A 20066-nucleotide genomic window follows, 5' to 3' on the forward strand; every position below is an offset into this window, starting at 1 on the left:
CAAATGTGAGCAAAGTCTCAAATGTAGAATACTGTTTAGGCATTTGGCATTTTACATTGCTCAAACAAGGCAAAATGCTCTTTATTGTTAGGATACCGGTTTCTACTATTATTTTTAAAGTGAGTTTAAGGACAATATATTGATCGTGAGACATGAAGCAATAGCAGGAACGACTTTTCATAAAAATCAGTTGTTAAAACACAGCACAATCAATATAATTAGAGAGAGTTCAACAACACACTTGGAACTATTTGGTTAGTGGAACCTTCAAATATAAATACAGATGGAAGGTCAGAATTGTAACATCCACAGGTTTTGAATCAAACACTCATGGTGACCCATGCCAGCGTTTCAGTTCTGATGGGCCATAGTTTTACGGTTTGTGTGCCAGTAGCGTAGTCAACTTTATTCTTCCGTCCATTGATGCTGTCAGGCATGTTCCACAATCCATTGCAGTACACCAGTCAACAGTGACTACAGGAGCTCGATGACCTCCCAGCGATAGGCAGGGCTCCATGGCTCGTTCTGTGTTGGTCAGCTGGAAGGTAGAAAGTTCATCGGAATCAATAAGTACAAACCAGAATGGCACCTGCTCTTCACTTCTTCTGCCCCTTTACTCTATGCCTTTTTAAAAAAAATATCCCCAGGTCCAGCATGCTTTCACAAACCCACTTAGTCAAACTGCCCTGCTGCTTTCAGTGAACCTTGTGTACAAAGAGAAAGGTGAAGTAGATTGGGTTGAATTCCTACAGGATGTGCAGGAACAACAACTATTTTGGCTTTGGTCCTAAATATTTGTTGTTTTGGACAGTGATATAATTGTAAATTAAAATCCGACTCCCTGCCTCTCAAGCTATTTGGAGACACAAAAAGCTGGAGTAACTCAGCGGGACAGGTTGCATCTCTGGAGAAAAGGAATAGAATACGTTTCAGGTCGAGATACTTCTTTAGACTGGGTGTCAGGGAAGAGGGAAACTAGAGGTATGGAAAGGTACAGAACTTTTGTACCTTTCTGGTCTGTACTTTTTCATACGCCGAGTTGAACTGTCTAATAAGTTGAACTGATTTCTGAGAGTGCCACTTCTTTTTGAAGAGTTCTAACTTCCACTCTTTATCTGAGGAACCACCTCGCCCTGAAGAGCCAAGCTCCAATTTTAAGGCACAACCTGCTTGTGCCGTCCTCACTTACTGGAAGAAATATTTCCTTTTTACATGCTCTATCAAATTATCCTGGCACTTTAGCTGCCCAAATTGATCTGCCACTGATGAGAATATAGTTTCCACATTCATAATTCCCATACTTTAACCCTTTCAGATTTACAGCAATTCGGCCCAATCTGCACCTCCCAAATCTTTCCGAGGCCAGCTGCTCAGAAATAAACGCACAGCTCTGAAGTGTTCACCAAACATGTTAATTTAAACATTTAATTAGGGATGATAATGAAATAAATTTGAATTAAAGTCCAGAATAGACAACACTCACTAGTAACAACCATGGCAGAGGGATGCCAGAATTTGAGTTTGTGTGCCCGAGAATTCTTTGCTGAAATTGTGCATGTAAGTAAAATGTACTGGGCAATGGGGTGGAAGATTGCAACCTTCACGTGGTCCGCCCTGTTTCGACTAATGCAATCAACTCGATGTGCACAAATGGAAGATCAAATAGAACAAGTTGTCCAACAACTTTAGGCTGTGCACGCCACACGAAAGAAGAAGAAGACTGGGCAATGCTCAGACGGTAACGCTCCACTGGTGAATAGTCCGTGACTCTCATCACCTGATGTACAAAAGGTGAAGTGCCAGTAGTACTTTTTTTTAGGATAAACAATTTTTATCACGAGGAAGGAAATAGAAGGTGAGAGAAACCAAAGGTCTCTCATTATTAATAAGTACGGTGCACGTCTTACCTTGTGAATGATTCCACCCGTGGATGAGCAAGTGAGCACACAGTGTCCCTCAGAGTCAAAGGCAAACAGTCTTCCATGTGGCACCTGTACTTGCTTGTACCCACTGTATCCAGACAGCACAAATGGACCGATTGCATCCGACTGCACCGCACACTCAGAAACCTTCACTCCGCTCTTATGAATATTCCACTGAATGAACTGTGTTGGCCAGAGAATCAACATAAAATAAATCAGACAGAACCATTAAATAATTGCAAACATCCTTTACTTGTTTTAGTGGAGATGAGGAGTCACACAAACATGTTGGCACACAGACTCACTAAGACAGACAAGCCTAAAAATTGTTCTGTTCTGATGGAAGAACATTAACATAGAATGGCACACTATTACTATTTTAGAAGCCACCAGGCTGGTTGAAATGCCCTCAATGCATCTATCATTAAAAAAGCACATTGGAAAGCACTGATGAGCTGTGCATGGTTAATAAACTTAAGTATGTTCTACTTAAATATCTTATAGCCATAGTGTATCGCAGCAAACTCAGAAGCTGTTCAGCAAGGCACCAGGGTTGTATTATTGTTTAAAGAAACAATCACAAATGTTGAAGAGATGATATAATGGATGGGCATCATTTGCATAGACCAAAGTAAAGAATCAAAACGGGGGCAATAACACATTTGGGTGTATGAAAGACCAATGGAGGAGGAAAAATGAGGGCAGTGACAGGTAATTTATTTTATCCAAATATATATATTTAATATAAAGGCACACATTCAAAATTCCTTTCAGGAAAAATATTTTAAGTGCATGTGTAGCACGCCCAACAAGTGGGGTCACAAGACTCGATTGAGCTTTTGGCAATGAAACTGATTATCAGTGGAACAGTACTTTTATAGTAGTGATCATAATTTAGTTAAATTTAGGAATGTTATGGAAAAGGACAAGATTAAAAAATAATTGTTCTAAATTGGGATACAGTCTACTTTATTAGTTTCAAGAATAATTTTAATAAATCAGCCTCAAAGCAATTGAAGCATTTAATATATTCCCATAGAGCCACTGTGAAAATGTCAATCTACAGCTCCTTGATAACTGTGTACAGCAAGATAAGATAAGGCAAATAGGAGCTTATGTTAGACGCTAATAGCTTAAATATAGCAGGCAGCCGAGAAGAGTACAGACTGTGCAGAACAGAAATTAAAAGCGCAATTAGGAGAGGAAAAAGACAACATATAAAAACAGGCACGTAAAATCTAAAGACATATTATACACACTAATCGTCCGAGTTATTATTCACGGGTACACATAACAGCCATGTAATGCTCAGATCATTGGTAAAAACAGCACGTTCCCTGAGAGTCCACTCCTTTGGCATCTGGGGGTGAATCACGTTTACCATGACAAGGATCACATTTATCACCTTGTGTGGGTAAGCAGTCAAGTTAGAAGAGTCCCAACCTGAAATGTTGCCTATCCATGTTCTCCAGAGATGCCGCCTGACACACTGAGTTACTCAAGCACTTTGTGACTGTATTCTTGGAGAGGCTGACCACCTCATTTCTGTCTTTATATCATTGCCAGCAGTTGGTTGGATTGTTTAAAAGGTAAAGATTAACTGCATAACTGAAGACCAGGTTAACTTCAATGGTAGACATATCAATAAAACTAATTATATGAGGACACCCTAAACTATTGGTTCCCAATGTGGGGCGTACGCCCCACAGGGGGGCAATTTGATTTTCAAGGGGGGCAATTGAGCGCGAAGTCTGGATCCAAATTTTCGATTTTTATTTTTTTGGATTTTCTATCAGGTAAACATATGTAGTTTATGTTTCAGATGTTATTTTGAGTAACTAATTTTTTTTGGGTAAAAAAGGTCTTTATTGTGTAGTTATTACATAATCACCACAGTTCTTTTGAAGCTTGTTTAAACCAAGGTATTGGCGTTTTAAGCTTCTTCAGCTGAAACGGAGTTCACTTTTTAAATAAGAATTATATATCACCACATGGGGGGGGGGGGGGGGGGCATCAGGATTTTAGAGGTGATTAGGTGGGGCATGGCCAAAAAAAGGTTGGGAACCACTGCCATAAACCTTCACTTAAAAAGGGACAAATTAATCATACAGTTATTATGAATTTGTAAAGGGAGAGTGATGTTGCATCACCGTGACTGAATTTTTAGAAGAGATTACAAAGAAGAGAGCAATGAGAGAAATGTGTTTAATGTAGTACATGTTGATTTTTAGCAAGGGGTTAGGCAAGGTCTCATATCACAGAATAGTCAAAACAGTAAAGTTCAAAGGATCAAATGATAATGGAGAGTAAACAATTGGTTCCGTGGCAAGAAGCAAAGTGCAAGTATTTTTGCAACTACAAGGCTATTACCAGTGGAACTCCACAAGGCTAAATACTCAGCATTAAACTAAAAGAGAAGGCATATAATATTGCACGGTTTAGCGAAAAGATAGAGGATTGGGTAGGTTTAAAAACCTACTGTAGGCAAAGCAATAAAGGAAGAAAAGATGACCAATAATATAAAAGAGGATACCAACATTTTCTTCAGGTATATAAAGAGTAAAAGAAAGGCAAGAGTGGACATTGTACTGCTGGAAAATGAAATTGGAGAAGTAGTAATGGGGAAGAAAGAAATGGCGGAAAATTGAACACTTTTTTGCGTCAGTCCTTACTGCGAAAGACATCAGCAACATGCCAGAAATTCAAGAGAGTCGGGGCAGAAGTTAGTGGAGTTGCCATTACTAAGGAGAAGGTGCTTGGGAAGCTGAAAGGTCTGAAGGTGGATAAGTCACCCGGACCAGACAAACTGCACCCCAGGGTTCTGAAAGAGGTAGCTTTAGAGATTGAGGAGGCATTAGTAGTGATCTTTCTAAAATCACAAGTCAGAAGTAGTCCCCGAGGACTGGAAAATTTCAAATATTATTCCACTGTTCAAAAAGGGAGCGAGGTAAAGGAGGAGAAAATATAGCCTGACTCCAGTGGTTGGTAAGATTTTAAAAAAACATTATTAAGGATAAGGTTTCTGAGTACTTAGAAGCACATGTTAAAATAGGCTGAAGTTTGCATGGTTTTGTGAGCGGGAGATCTTGCCTGACAAATCAGTTGGAATTCTTTGAGCAGGTAAATAGCAGTAAATAGTCAGTGGATGTTGTTTACTTGGATTTTCAGAATGCCTTTGATAAAGTGCTGCACATGAGGCTGCCAGATAAGATGAAAGCCCATGGTATCAGAGGGAAGATAATAGCATGGATAGAAGATTATTGCCATTGGTTGAATGGCAGAAGGCAAAGAAGGGGAATAAAGGGGACTTTCTCTGGTTGGCTGCCAGTGACTAGTGGTGTTCCACAGGGGTCGGTGTTAGTTACGCTTCTTTTCATATTGTATATTAATAATTTGGATAATGGAATTGATGGCTGGTGGCTAAGTCTGCCCTTGTAACGAAGATAAGTAGAGTGGAAGGTAGTGTAGAGGAATCAGAAAGACTGCAGAAGGACTTGAACAGGTTGGGAGAGTGGGCAAAGAAGTGGATGATGAAATACAACTTAGCAAGCAGGTTCAGAAATTGTAGGTGCAAAGGGATTTGGGAGTGCTGATGTAGGATTTGATTAATTTGCAGATCCAATTGGTAGTAAGGAAGGCAAAATAATGTTAGCATTCATTTTGCAAAGACTAGAATATAACAGGAGGGATGTAATAAGGCACAAGGTCAGACTGCATTTGGAGTACTGTGAGCAGTTTTGAGCCCCATATCTGAGCAGGGATGGGTTGACATTGGAAGGGATCCCGAGGAGGTTTTTGACAATGATTCCAGGAATGATTGGGTTAACATATTATGAGCGTTTAACAACTCTGGGTCTCTACTCACTGGAATTTAGAAGGGTGAGGAAGATCTCATTGAAACATTCCGAATAACAAATGGCCTGCATAGAGTGGATGTAGAGAGGATGTTTCCACTAGTGGAAGTGTCTAGGACAACAAGGCACAGCCTCAGAATAAAAGAAAGGAGATGAGGTAGAATTTTTGTATCCAGAGGGTGGTGAATCTGTGGAATACTTCCGCAGACAGCTGTGGAGGCAGTCTTTGGATATTTTTAAAGCAGATTGTCAGGTTCTTAAGGGTATTAAAGATTTCGGGGAGAAGGCAGGAAAATTGGGTTGAAAAAGATAGATCTGCCGTGATTGAATGAGAGAGTAGATTTGATGGGCCAAATCGCCCAATTCTGTTATGACTCATGAACAACATATTGTGTAAAAATATTTATACAAATCACCCGACTTATTACTCTACAACAAGCTGGCATTAGTGACAATGTTTAATTGACTGTGTTATAGTTTAGGCCCTCAATTTCATGAATGAATGAATGGATGAATAAGTGATTGAGTGAGTGAGTGAGTGAACGAATGAATGAATTTATTCACATTATAAATGGGTGCAATTAAATTAATTAAGATCCATACAGATATATTTTCATGCTAGCCTGAAACAAATATTTATATTTATATAAATATTTTTACACAATATGTGAAAGTTTCATGTAGTTTGGTGACTTGGGTCACGAAATCCTATTTCTAGACACATTTTTGATGCTCGGCCCACAGCCTAATGTGATTTTTTTTCTATTACAAATCTCAAATTGTGTAGTACAGAGGAATAAATAAATGATGGGTTCGTTCTCTGAAACATTATGGAGGGCACTGTATCTCCATGTGCAAAAAGCAAATTGCTTGAGGAACTCTGCACGCCAGGCAGCATTTGTGGAGGGAAATGGACAAACAACATTACGGGTCGGGATCAATCTTCAAACTCGTGTATCTGTGTTGAGTTTGAAGACGTGAAACATAATTTGTCCATTTTCTTCCAAAGATGCAGCCCGACCCACGGAGGTTTGTCGCTCAAGAATCCAGCATCTACAGTCTCGGTTGATACTGAGGAATGTTCAAATCCTTCAGACCAATCACATTTTTCATCAAGCACTATCTAAGGCAAGAGCAAAGGGGAACAGCAGTTTAACAGGTTTTCTGTGTCACAGCACTTTTTGAGAAAACATATTTCGAGACCATACTTTTAACTACCTCTGAAAGTAAGTTACTTGCACTACCATCTCTCCAACAGAACCATTTGTTCAAATGGCCCAAGTTCTGTGTTTAACAATAGTTCCATTACCTTCCCATCTTCACCAATGCTGTAAACAGAGTTTTCATCATAGCTGAATTCCACGGAATAAACCTCACCAGAATGTGCTTGCCAGCTCATAGCACAGTCGTACCGCTGCATGTCTGAAACATACAAACAGACACATTCACAATTCTCACGAACAGCCATTTACTGGAAACGATGAATCCAATTCTCTCTCCATAAATACTGCTTTACCCAATTTTCTGTTTAGATCAGCTGGAGGCAACACAAAATTTAAAACATAAGTCTGTTTTTCAAAAGCCTGACTCCCTCCCCTAAACTTCAGGAATGAGAAGCTTTTGAATTACAAAGCCCAGTTTGATTCTGGTCTGCACTGAATGAATTCCAGGTTGTGTTGCTGCAACTGGTTTTAGGAGAAATGCATCTGGTGCAAGCAGGCTCTGTACTGATCATCATCATTTAGTGCTGACTGAAACACAGATCGGTAACCAGTTCACAAGAGGTCAAACAATGTTCACAAAATTGAACCCTGGCAGCCCATCATATAGTTGAAGGGCAGAGGGCTAGGTATGCAGATATTTTGTCTTCCGTAGTATTATCAAATCTAACCAACAGTAGAATCAAGTAACAGAAACAAAACATATGCGAAGCAAAACATAACGAAGCATTCAAACAACCTCTGTTGTTTGTGATAAAAAGACTTGGAAATGTAGAATGGTTGGTGAGTCAGTTTGCAGACAACAGCAAAATTGGTGAAGTTGCAGACAGCAAGGAAGGCTGTCAAATGATACAGCAGAATTTGATAATCATAGATATGTGCAGTAGAAATGGCAGATGGTAAGAGCAAAGTGTTGGTAAGTGGCAAGTATGCAGTTAATGGCAAAACCCTTGACAGTATTGATGTACAAAGCGATCTTGGAATCCAAGTCCATTGAAAGTGGCAACATAGGTAGATAGCGCAGTAAAGGAAGTGTATGGAATGCTTGCCCTCATCAATTAGGATACTGAGTGCAAGAGTCGGGAGTTCGTGTTGCAGCTTTATAAAACTTTGATTTGGCCACATTTGGAGTATTGGGTGGAGTTCTGGTCGTCCCATTGCAGCAAGGATGTTGCGACTTTGGAGAGGGTGCAGAAGAGGTTTATCTGAATACTGTCTGGATCTTACGATATTAACTAGAAGAGAGGTTGGGCAAACTGAGATTGTTTCGATTGGAAAACTTGGAAACATCAGATGTTGAGGGGGGAACTGAGAGGTATATTAATTATTTAGAGTCAGAATTATTTAGGGTTAGAGTCAGAACAATTATTGACTGGGTTGGATTATCAAAGATTAGAGTATAGCTTTAAGGTCAGAGGGGAGGTTTAAAGGAAATGTGCAGGGCAAGTTTCTTTTTACTCAAAAAGCAGTGAGTGCCTGGAACATACCCCAAGGGATGATAGGAGAAACAGATATAACTATGGCATTTAAAACGCTTTTGGATAAGCACATGGAAATGCAGAGAATGGAGGGGTATGCAGACAGTAACTTGGCATTATATTTGGTATGACATTGTGGGCTGAAGCGCATGTCCCGATGCTGTACTGTTCTATGTTTTATGAAAGAAGCATTCAAAGTCTCATCCTGCAGCAAGGTCAACCTTACCAAAGAGTCGGATGATGCCATCAGCAGCTCCAGACACCAGCAGATTTCCGTTATGACTGAAAGCTGTACAGTTAATAGCAATTGGCTCAGGATCTAAGGAAAACTGGTGCTGCAGGAAACAAGATAATCTGTTTGAAACATTAAGTCCTCAGTTGTTTGAAGATACAAACTGGCAACTTTCATTATAAGACAGCAATACTACTGATCATAATTTAATTCCCAATACAGCTCGTACTTAAGCTGGACCCAAAAGTTATTCCCCTGATCAAGTGGAGTAACTGACAACATAACCTCCCAATTAGGATAAGAGTTTCATGGAGGTTTTGGTTGCAAAGGGAAAGATGGAAAAGTGTGGAAATAAACCAAAATATTCTGGGTGAGAAGGCTAATCTGAACAAGCATTATTCAGAACTAGCACCCATTCAATATCAGTCATATATTTGTACAAATGCATCTATTTTCCAAACGTAGGCCAAGTTCAACCTGGCTATAAACAAAGTAACAGGATTAGGTTCTAAGTATTCCAGAATACAAGGTTTACAGGAAAAATGGGAAGGTGGGGAAATGGCAGCATTGCCAATATTGATTCACAGTAGTGCTGGAGAGAAGAGATATCCTGGAATGATCAAGGACAAAATCTGTTTCCAATTAAGAAACAATGCTTTCACACCCTAGGTTGCTGACTGGTGGAACGGATGGTTAAGAGCAGATTTCCAGGGAAATTGCAGATGTGTAAGAATTGCAGATACATGCATTAAGTTATCCATGTTGATAGTAATGACATAAGAGGCAACGAAGAGGAGAGTTTCTGAAGTCTGCTCCTGATCTGTACATTTCTGTCCAAGGAAGGTGACTTTAATTCTGGGGAATAAACTAGGCCAGGCGGAGCTAGCATCAGAGGGAGAATGCTTAGGAAATATCAATCATAATATCACAAGGTTTAGAATAGCTATAAAAAGGCAGATCACTGCAAGATGTAATGATATAAAATGATGAGTGGGTTGACGACAGAAATAAAGCTGATATTGTATATTTGGACCTCCAAAAGGCAATTAAAGCCATAGATGTTATGGAGACCGAAAGGATATTTTACAGATTGGAAGAAATGATACCCTCAAGTTAACCTGATGCATGTACCGATACCATTACCTCCGTTAGTATATATTAATGATTTGGACTTGAATGTATTGGGCATAAATTTACAGCGATTGTTTAGTTGAATGCTTACACTCAATCCGCCTTGGCCGACACGATCTCCCGGCTTCCAAACATTGATGAATCCTACCCCTGGTAAGTTCCCACTCCCATACTGACTTTTCTATCCTGGGCATCCTCCACTGCCAGAATGAGGCCACACACAAATTAGAGGAACAGCACCTCACATTTCCCTTGGGCAGCTTACAACCCAGCTGTATGAACGCCGATTTCTCTAATTTTAAATAACCCCTGCCGTCCCTCTCTCCCCCCCCACTGGTCGTCCTACTAGTTCCACTGTTCGCATCCTTGTATCCCTCTGTTATCACCTCTTCCCCAGCCAACAATGGGCCATTATGCACTCATCTTTTCCTTGGTCGTCTGTTACCAGTCCTGCTTTGTTCTGGCCTTTTCCTGCCTCAAGTTCCCTCCCCCAACTTTCAGTCTGAAGTAGGGTCGTGACCCGAAACGTCACCCATCGTTTATCTCCAGAGACCAGCTGGGATACTCCAGCACTTTGCGTTTATCATCGCACTTAGTTCCGCCATCTCTGCTGGCAGATTACCTGTTGCTTCATGGTCTTTGTGTCCCACAGCAGAAGATTGCCTGGAACTAGGTTCACGCCCTTCTCTCCAATATCAGGTACAGTTGCTAGTTTGATGCTTGGAGCAGCAGAGGAACAAACAAATGAGGTGCCATCTGGACTGCAAGCTAGAGACAAGATACTGTTGACAAAAACAATATTAAACAATATTAATAATATTAAAAGTTAAAGGTAGAACACCCCATACCAACTTTACACAGGTTGGAATACCACCTACTATAAATTCTGCTTTGCAGTAAGTATAGATTAACAACTGAACCATCAACTCCCTCTGCTCTTCCATGTGTCCTCAACACTTGTTGGATACAGAACAACAAAGTTTGTTTACTATCTTGTTCCTAATCTTGTTGTCAGACTATTGAACCTTGTGTTATTCTTGCCTCAGTAGTAGCACGTTTGGGCTCAGAAGGCCATTGATTCAAGCTACAAGAAGCAGAAATCCAGGTCCAGCACTGCAATGCTAAGCAAATGGTATGCTCGGGTGATGCTCCAGTACAGTGCTGAGAGAGTTGTACATTGTTGAAGGTAGAGCTCTTTGGAAAATACATTGATACCAGAGCCCAAGTGTATGTTCAGGCAGATGTAAATGATACCATGAATTCCTGGAGATATTTTCTGTGTAAATAGTGCAGGAGTGAGAAACTTCCCATTGGCAGAAGGGCCAGGAAGTAGATGATACAAAATGAAAGTGATTCTCAAAAAGGATAATTTAAAAAAGGGTTTTATTAAACATCAGAAGTGATCTGGGACATGGTTGACAGAAAATGAGCATTAATAGTAATTGAGGGTTTTGGTCAAGGGGAAGAAACACATAATTAAACAAGTTTATAACAAATGAACTTGAGATACAACAAGTGGTGTGGAGGGGTTAGTTGTTGTGGTGAGATCTGATTTATATGAACAGGTAAAATATGTTTTTTTGCAGAGGAGAAGAAATACAAACAAATTGAGCATTTTTTCTGTTTCTTTTCTGTACACAAGGACGTCTCATGCACACTGCCTCTCAAACTTACCGGGGGTAGGATTCATCAATTGTTAGCTCATACAGACTCTTCTTAGCATCAGTATCGTAAAGACGGACTGTCCCAACTCCGCTGCCAAGCAACAGCTGCAGGAAAAAAATGCTGCTATTTACAATACATACTGTGTTACGTCTTGAGGAAGATAATTTGTTCCTTTACAGTGACCATTGTACACTTCATTCTTGAAATTATACTATGCATAGATTAAATGCAACAAATGATCATCAAAGCCCCTGCAAGTCCAATATAAAAAAACTGGCACTGCTCTTGTGGAAGTGGAGAGGATGGGACCAAATGTTTAAGGCAGAGATGAGCTTTTTTTAAGTCTTTCAGAGGGTCGCAAGTCATTAGAATGTATATCGTCCCTAAAGTGTGGTGAAAGCAGAGCTTTTTAAAAAAAAATTTATTATAAGGCTGAGCTACCCAGATATTTGATAAGCAAGGCAAAGCTGGGTGGGAATGCGGAGTTGAAGTTATAATCAGATGGCTCGTGATCTTATTGAATGACAAAGCATGTTCAAGTGGCAGAGTGGCCTACTGGTGTAATGTAGATTCAGTCGGTCACAATCCAACAGTAAAGATGATCTAAAGTCAGATAACTAAACCAATTCTTCTGAAAGAGATTTTGGATTGCAATGAACTGGTGACTTATCTTCAGAGACAAGCCTCACCTTGAGGTACAACTGGTATAAAATATTTCAACGATAAATCATTAAACATTAATTTACAAAATTTTGACTAAAGGACCTCATGGTCCTTCATTTTTGCAGAATGAGGAGACAGAAGGGGCCTGGGAACATCTGCACATGTGCAGTGCCCTCCATAATGTTTGGGACAAAGACTCATAATTTATTTATTTGCCTCTGTACTCCACAATTTGAGATTTGTGATAGAAAAAAATAACATGTGGTTAAAGTGCACATTGTCAGATTTTATTAATGGCAATTTGTATATATTTTGGTTTCACCATGTAGAAATTACAGCTGTGTTTATACATAGTCCCCCCATTTCAGGGCACAATAATGTTTGAGAAGCATGGCTTCACAAGCATTTGTAATTGCTCAGGTGTGTTTAATTGACTGCTTAATGCAGGTATAAGCTCTCAGCACCTAGTCTTTCCTCCAGTCTTTCCAACACCTTTGGAAACTTTCATTGCTGTTCATCAGCATGAGGACCAAAGTTGTGCCAATGAAAGTCAAATAAGCTTACTAATCGCAAAGGGACTGGCAGGCCAAGGAAGACCTCCACAGCTGATGACCGAAGAATTCTCTCTATAATAAAGAAAAATCCCCAAACACCTGACCAACAGATCAGAAACACTATTCGGGAGTCAGGTGTGGATTTGTCAATGACCACTGTCCGCAGAAGACCTCATGAACAGAAATACAGAGGCTACACTGCAAGATGCTAACCACTGGTTAGCCGCAAAAATAGGATGGCCAGGTTAGTTTGCCAAGAAGTATTTAAAAGAGCAACTACAGTTCTGGAAAAAGGACGTGGACAGATGAGACGAAGATTAACTTATATCTGAGTGATGGCAAGAGCAAAGTATGGAGTAGAGAGGCAATTGCCCAAGATCCAAAGCTTACCACCTCATCTGTGAAACACGGTGGTGGGGGTGTTATAGCCTGGGCATGTATGGCTGCTGAAGGTTACTTATCTCCATTGATGATACAACTGCTGATGGTAGTAGCATAATGAATTCTGAAGTGTATAGACACATTCTATCTGCTCAAGTTCAAACAAATGCGTCAAAATTCATTGGCCAGTGGTTCATTCTACAGCAAGACAATGATCCCAAACATACTGCTAAAGCAACAAAGGAGTTTTTCAAAGCTAAAAAATTGACTTGGCCACTCAAGAATGACAATCACCGGATTTGAGCATGCTTTTTATATGCTGAAGGGAAAACTGAAGGGGACTAGCCCCAAGAACAAGCATGGCTGCAATACAGGCCTAGTAGAGCATCACCAGAGAAGACACCCAGCAACTGGTGATGTCCTGACTGATGAATCGAAGACTTCAAGCAGTCATTGCATGCAAATGATATGCAACAAAATACTAAACACGACTGCTTTCATTTACATGACATTGCTGTGTCCCAAACATTATGGTGCCCTGATATGGGGGGGGACCATACATAAATAGAGCTGTAATTTCTACATGGTGAAACCAAAACCACATGTGATTTTCTTCTATTACAAATCTCAAATTGTGGAGTACAGGGGCACATAAATAAATGATGGGTCTTTGTCCCAAACATTATGGAGGGCTGTATGTGTGCAAAATGTTCATCGCCACAGAGCACAATATAGCTCTGTCAACTCTAGCTACTGATCACAAAAGCAGCTGGCAAAATGTAGTGACTTAAAATATTCCACATGAAAGAACCCAGAAGGGTTCACCTTGACCCTTAATGCTGGTGCTCCTCGGTATTGCATGCCGAGATCTCTGCTTTACTCCCTGTACACAAATGACTGATCAATTACAGCACCAACCCAATCATGAAGACCACCGATGATACCACTGTTGTCAGCCAGATCAACAATAATGAGATGAGTACAGGAAAAAAAAAAGGCTCAAAGGGCCAAATGGCCTCCTCCTGCACTTATTTTCTATGTTTTCTAACCTCATGCCACAATGTCAGAACAACCACCGAGCTCTTAATGTCAACAAGATGAATGAGTGGGTTGATGACCCAAGGAAATTGTACATGCGGATGAACAGAATCCCGACTTCATCCATTACTGACTTCTGCTGAATGTCCACAATTAGCACATCAATTGGTTTGCCCTCATCCATCTAGTTAAATCTCAAACAATTCCATCAATATGTCAAACTTGATCCCCCTTTCATAAGTTCATGCTAACTCGGCCTAGGCCTATCAATATTTTCCTAGGGCTCTGATGCCACTTGCTTAATTAATTCTATTAATTCTAGCATTTTCTCTCTACTAATGTCAGATACAGACAGGATAACCAAAAACAGAGCACCCTGAAGGCAAACAAGGCAGGTAATGGTAACATTTTAAAAAGTGGGTGAATAAATGTGGGTGGCAAAGTGGTAGAGTTGTTGCTTTATAGTGCCAGAGACCTGGGTTCGATCTGGACTACAAGTGCAGTCTGTACGGAGTTTGACGTTCTCCTTCTGACTGTTTGGGCTTTTTCCAGGTGCTCCGGTTTCCTCCAACACTCCAAAGAAGTAGGCTTGTAGGTTAATTGGCTTTGATAAAATTGTAAATTGACCCTAGTGTTTGTGTAGGATTGTGTTAGTGTGCGGGTTGGTGCAGACTTAGTGGGCCGAAGGGTCTTCCTTGCTATATCTCTAAACTAAACTAAAGCTTCAAGTGAGAAGCAGACTAAGTATTGTAATCTGAGAGAGGAGATGTAAATAAGCAATTACTTAGGTACAGAAAAAATGAAGAGTGTAAAGATTGACATGAAAGAGAATCCAAAGGTCTTTATCGGCATGTAAATAGTAAGAGGATTGGGACCCATTAAGCTTCTGTGCATAGAGAAGGAGGACAAGTCCAAGACCAATCTTCTTCTTGCGTATGGCATGCACAGCCTAAAGTTGTAGGATAATTTGTTCTTTTTGATCTTATTTGACCAAGAGCAATCTATACCAGGGACAAAGATGGTGCCAAAATGCTAGTGGAAGCAAAGGATGGAGCTAATGGATGGATTAAAAACTGATGTTGATAGTCTACGAAAGAAGGGCTATGCTTAAAATAAAATCACATCACCTGGATGCGATGTAGCTGAGATAACAGAGAGAAGTGCAGATGGAGATTGCAAGAAGGTTTGATGCAAGTATTCAAACTTCTCTGACTGCGTCTTTTTCCACCTTCCTTGATCTAGAGGAGATGCAAAATCACGAGAGTGGCGAAAGAGGGGTGCAAGGACATCCCTGGGGAATGAATGAGGGAAAACCTATTTTATGTTGTGTGTTATTATAATCAGGAACAGACTGTGGGCAAGGGAGATGTAAACGGACACAGTCAAACTTACAAAAGGTAGGCCAGGCCCAACTGTATTAAGAGCAAATTATAGCATTTACAGGTACTTGCTCCTCCAGAACCCATCCCAATGACCCAGGAGCATAAAGCCTCATTATCTCATTAAAGACTCATTATCTTTCCAATTGTACCTAATTTTCTCGCTTCCATTTCTACTCATTGGTTACCTGGACATTGGTTTAAGCCAGGTTTTTTCCAGGAATAATGAACTCACTTTGTTTTAGTACAATCCCCAATGTAAGAAGCAAGTCGTCAAACATATCAGAAAGCAGACCTCATAAGAGAAGCCAAATGACTTGTCAAAGCACAAACAACAGCTCAAATACCAAAATCGTTCATCTACTACAAATATTGAGGCATATATTTAGACTATTATCAATTATGCCTGATGGAGGAAGCAACTCGGCAGATATGTCTAGCACCTCAACATCCCAAAGATATCATCACCCAAAGTTCTGATCACTTGTCCTTTAACTGCACATCCAAACTTACTAGATGACTATTTCTGACATTTTCTGTTCTTATCAGATTAGTTAATTTAAAAGGATAATAAAATAAATCACCAGGTTAGGTTAAACCTCAGAGCCTTTGAAACGTTCATAAGTTCTGGGAGCAGAATTGGCCTTTCGGCCCATCACGTCAATTCTGCCATTCAATCATGGCTGATCTACTGAAACAGACAAGGCCTTTCAATTAGGCTTTCTGTGAGCTTCCTTTAATGTTTTAAATATTCTTCAAAATATACTTTATATGCAATACTCCCATTTAAATAGTGACGAACCATCAATGGGAGGTTATGGTCAAAAAGGCACCTGTGCAGTTTTACAACCAAGGCACAAGTTCAGAACTAGGAGTAAATCTGATCCTGACCAGATGTCCAAATTGCACCCTACAGAAGTCAACAAATTTACAGTCCACCATGTCAACATGGGAGAAGGATGAAGTGTGGAACATGGTTATTGTAGACACAGGGACAGCCTAACCTTGAAAGGACGTCATCAAGGGTCAAAAGCAAGGTCCTCCTTGCATGATTTCCACCTAAACCCACAGATGAGTTGATAGATTAATTAAACATTGTAATTGCTCCCAGTGTGAGGATGTGGTAGAAAAAGTGTTGCGGGGGAGGGGGGGGGGGAAAGAGTTTAAAAATTGGGATTAATGTAGGGTGGTTGATGTCAGCATGGACTCAGTGGACTAAAGTACCTGGTTCTATGCTGTAACTCTCTCTGACTTTGCCTTACCATCTTGGCTTATTGCTCCACCACACTACAGTACTGTTTGCTACAACTCAGCAGTATATCACAAAAGGCTCTTCCCAATTTATCCCAGTGAATTTTCTGAAATAAAATGTACTTGTGAGAAACCCCAGATTACACAGATTAGTCCTCACCAATCGGTCTGGTTTTGTGGCCCACTCCAGGGAAATTAGCTGCGACTTGGACATTATGGTGGCTTTCGTCTGCATGGTAGGATTGAATGTCCACACTTTAACCACACCATCCACATCCAGACTGGCCACTCTCCTCCCAGAGCAATCCACCCTAAAAAAAAATACAAAATAAGTATTTTCAAAACTAGCAAGATATCTACAGACAGAAGCAGACCAATAATATATGCCACCAAATAAACCTAACTTCCACAAACATTTAAAGCCTTCTTTACCTCCAAGAGCACCAACATCATTGATTCCTGGTACACAATTACAAACATTTAATTTTGAAGTAGAAGAATGTTAAATCAGTATCTGAAAAGTATACAATCTTTGTGACAAAGTTTAGATAAGTAACTGTTGAAACCAATTCTGAATGTTCTTCAAACTGAAACGTTTACAGTTTCTACAGATGCTGATTGATCTGAAAATGTTCTCAGCCTTTTTTTTTAGATTTCCAATTGCATCCTGTTGCTTTTGAATTTAAAAATCAAAATTAGTTGCTGTAGTGGATGCCTTTAAAGTTGTGATCAGCAAGTTTTACTTGCAAACAAACAAGGCTTGACAATGCCTAGGACGATCAAAAACAGCCTGCAGATAACTAGTAAAGGGTGGTCACAGTGCAGACAAACAAAAGCACTGGCCTGGGAGGGGCTGTGAGCTCGAGGGGGAGAGGAGAGCACAGGGCGGGGTGAAGGAGGGTGGAAGAATATTTGCAACTCTAGAACACAGTTGATGAAGTCACTTCAAATAACTTAATGCTAACATCTTACTGCAAATCGTTTTCACATTTACCACACATATAACATATAATTTGTGAGGGAATTAACTGCTAAGCTATTAAAAAGCATGATGCAGTGATAACTTTACACAATATACCCTAAGCTGCTCACCTGCAGTGCATGATTGAAGAATGATGCTCTGCGTATTCCTCCTGGCTCAATACAATGAAAGGCTGCTCGCTCCCTCCATCCAGCCTGCACTTCTCCAGTTTTGATGGGGAATCCAGTTGATCTATTGGCATTTCAGGGCTGCTGGGAATGTCAATCTCAGCACTACTGCCCTCAGTTTTTTTCTCCACACCCTACATGTAGTACAAGTATATTATGCAACAAATTATATTTGGTATTTTATTCAGATAACCTCAATCTATCCAAAAACACCTGATGTAACCTTTCATAGTAACATAGAAAATAGGAGCAGGAAGGAGGCCATTCGGCCCTTTGAGCCAGCACCGCCATTCATTGTGATCATGGCTGATCGTCCCCAATCAATAACCCGTGCCTGCCTTCTCCCCATATCCCTCGATTCCACTAGCCCCTAGAGCTCTATCTAACTCTCTCTTAAATCCATCCAGAGATTTGGCCTCCACTGCCGTCTGTGGCACTGAATTCCACAAAGTTTTTTCTCAACTCAGACTTAAATGGCCTCCCCTTTATTCTAAGACTGTGGCCCCTGGTTCTGGACTCGCCCAACATTGGGAACATTTTTCGTGCATCTAGCTTGTCCAGTCCTTTTATAATTTTATATGTTTCTATAAGATACCCCCTCATCCTTATAAACTTCAGTGAATCCAAGCCTAGTCTTTTCAATCTTTCCTCATATGACAGTCCCGCCTCCCTGGGATCAATCTCGTGAACCTACACTGCACTGCCTCAATCACATGGATGTCCTTCCTCAAATTAGGAGACCAAAATTGTACACAATACTCCAATTGTGGTCTTGCCAGAGCCCTATAAAACTGCAGAAGAACCTCTTTACTCCTATACTGAAATCTTCTTGTTATGAAGGCCAACATCCCATTAGCTTTCTTCACTGCCTGCTGTACTTGCACGCCAACTTTCAGTGACTGGTGTACAAGGACACCCAGGTCACGCTGTACCTCCCCCTTACCTAACCTAACCCCATTGAGATAATAATCTGCCCCTTTGCTTTTGCCACCAAAGTGGATAACCTCACATTTATCTGTATTATACTGCATCTGCCACGCATCTGCCCACTCACTCAACCTGTCCAGGTCACCCTGCAACCTCCTAACATTCTCTTCACAGATCACACTGCCACCCAGCTTTGTGTCATCCACAAACTTGCTAGTGTTGCTCCTAATTCCCTCTTCCAAATCATTAATATATATGGTAAACAGTTGCGGCCCCAACACTGAGCCTTGTGGCACTCCACTCGCCACTGCCTGCCATTCTGAAAAGGACCTGTTCACTCCTACTCTTTGCTTCCTGTCTGCCAACTAATTTTCTATCTACGTCAACACCCTACCACCAATACTATGTGTTCTAATTTTAGTCACCAGTCTCCCGTGCAGGACCTTATCAAAGGCTTTCTGAAAGTCTAGATACACTACATCCACTGGTTCCCCTTCATCCATTTTACTTGTCACATCCTCAAAAGATTCCAGAAGATTAGTCAAGCATGATTTTCCTTTCATAAATCCATGCTGACTTGGACTAATCCTTTTACTGCTATCCAAATGCCCCATAATTACATCTTTAATAATTGACTCCAGCATCTTTCCCACCACCGAAGTCAGGCTAACTGGTCTGCAATTCCCCATTTTCTCTCTCGCTCCTTTCTTGAAAAGTGGGATAACATTAGCTATCCTCCAGTCCACAGGAACTGATCCTGAATCTATTGAACATTGGAAAATGATCACCAATTCATCCACTATTTCTAGAGGCACCTCCCTGAGGACCCCGGGATGCAGACCATCAGGCCCAGGGGATTTATCATCCTTCAGACCATTAGCTTATCCAATACTATTTCTCGTCTATTAGGAACCATAATAACAGGCAAGCGCAGCAGATCCTCAACCTCATTTCTACTTTAAGTGATGAAGCCCATTCCAGCTGGAGCAACAGAGTAAAGCAATGGGACTGCTCAGGCAAAGGGTGGGATCAGACTTTACTTTAATACATTCTGCAATGAATAGCATTCAATTTCTTGTTTTACAAAAGATAACAAAGGACTCCAGCTTCCACAGACGTGGACCTCAACAGTAGTCATTTACTATAGAATGTCAGAAGGAAACACACAATTGCATTATTTAAAAGAATAACAGGTTGATAGATTAATCACCTTAAATTATAA

General features: G+C 40.5%; 1 protein-coding gene across 1 annotated transcript in view; it reads right to left on the reverse strand.

Annotated features, from left to right (window-relative positions):
- Positions 1–29: 29 nt before the first annotated feature.
- Positions 30–20066, reverse strand: part of wdr91 (WD repeat domain 91) — a 30276-nt gene continuing 10239 nt past the window's right edge. The window contains exons 8-15 of the mRNA XM_055650396.1: positions 17861–18051; positions 16929–17079; positions 11512–11606; positions 10460–10619; positions 8701–8809; positions 7086–7198; positions 1908–2105; positions 30–538 (exon numbers count right to left, since the gene is read on the reverse strand). Of these exons, the coding sequence (XP_055506371.1) occupies positions 374–538; positions 1908–2105; positions 7086–7198; positions 8701–8809; positions 10460–10619; positions 11512–11606; positions 16929–17079; positions 17861–18051 (1182 nt within the window). The 3' untranslated portion in view covers positions 30–373. The remainder of the gene's footprint in view (positions 539–1907; positions 2106–7085; positions 7199–8700; positions 8810–10459; positions 10620–11511; positions 11607–16928; positions 17080–17860; positions 18052–20066) is intronic.

This window comes from Leucoraja erinacea, chromosome 19 (genome assembly GCF_028641065.1).
Source record: "Leucoraja erinacea ecotype New England chromosome 19, Leri_hhj_1, whole genome shotgun sequence".
Taxonomy (NCBI): Eukaryota; Metazoa; Chordata; class Chondrichthyes; order Rajiformes; family Rajidae; genus Leucoraja; species Leucoraja erinaceus.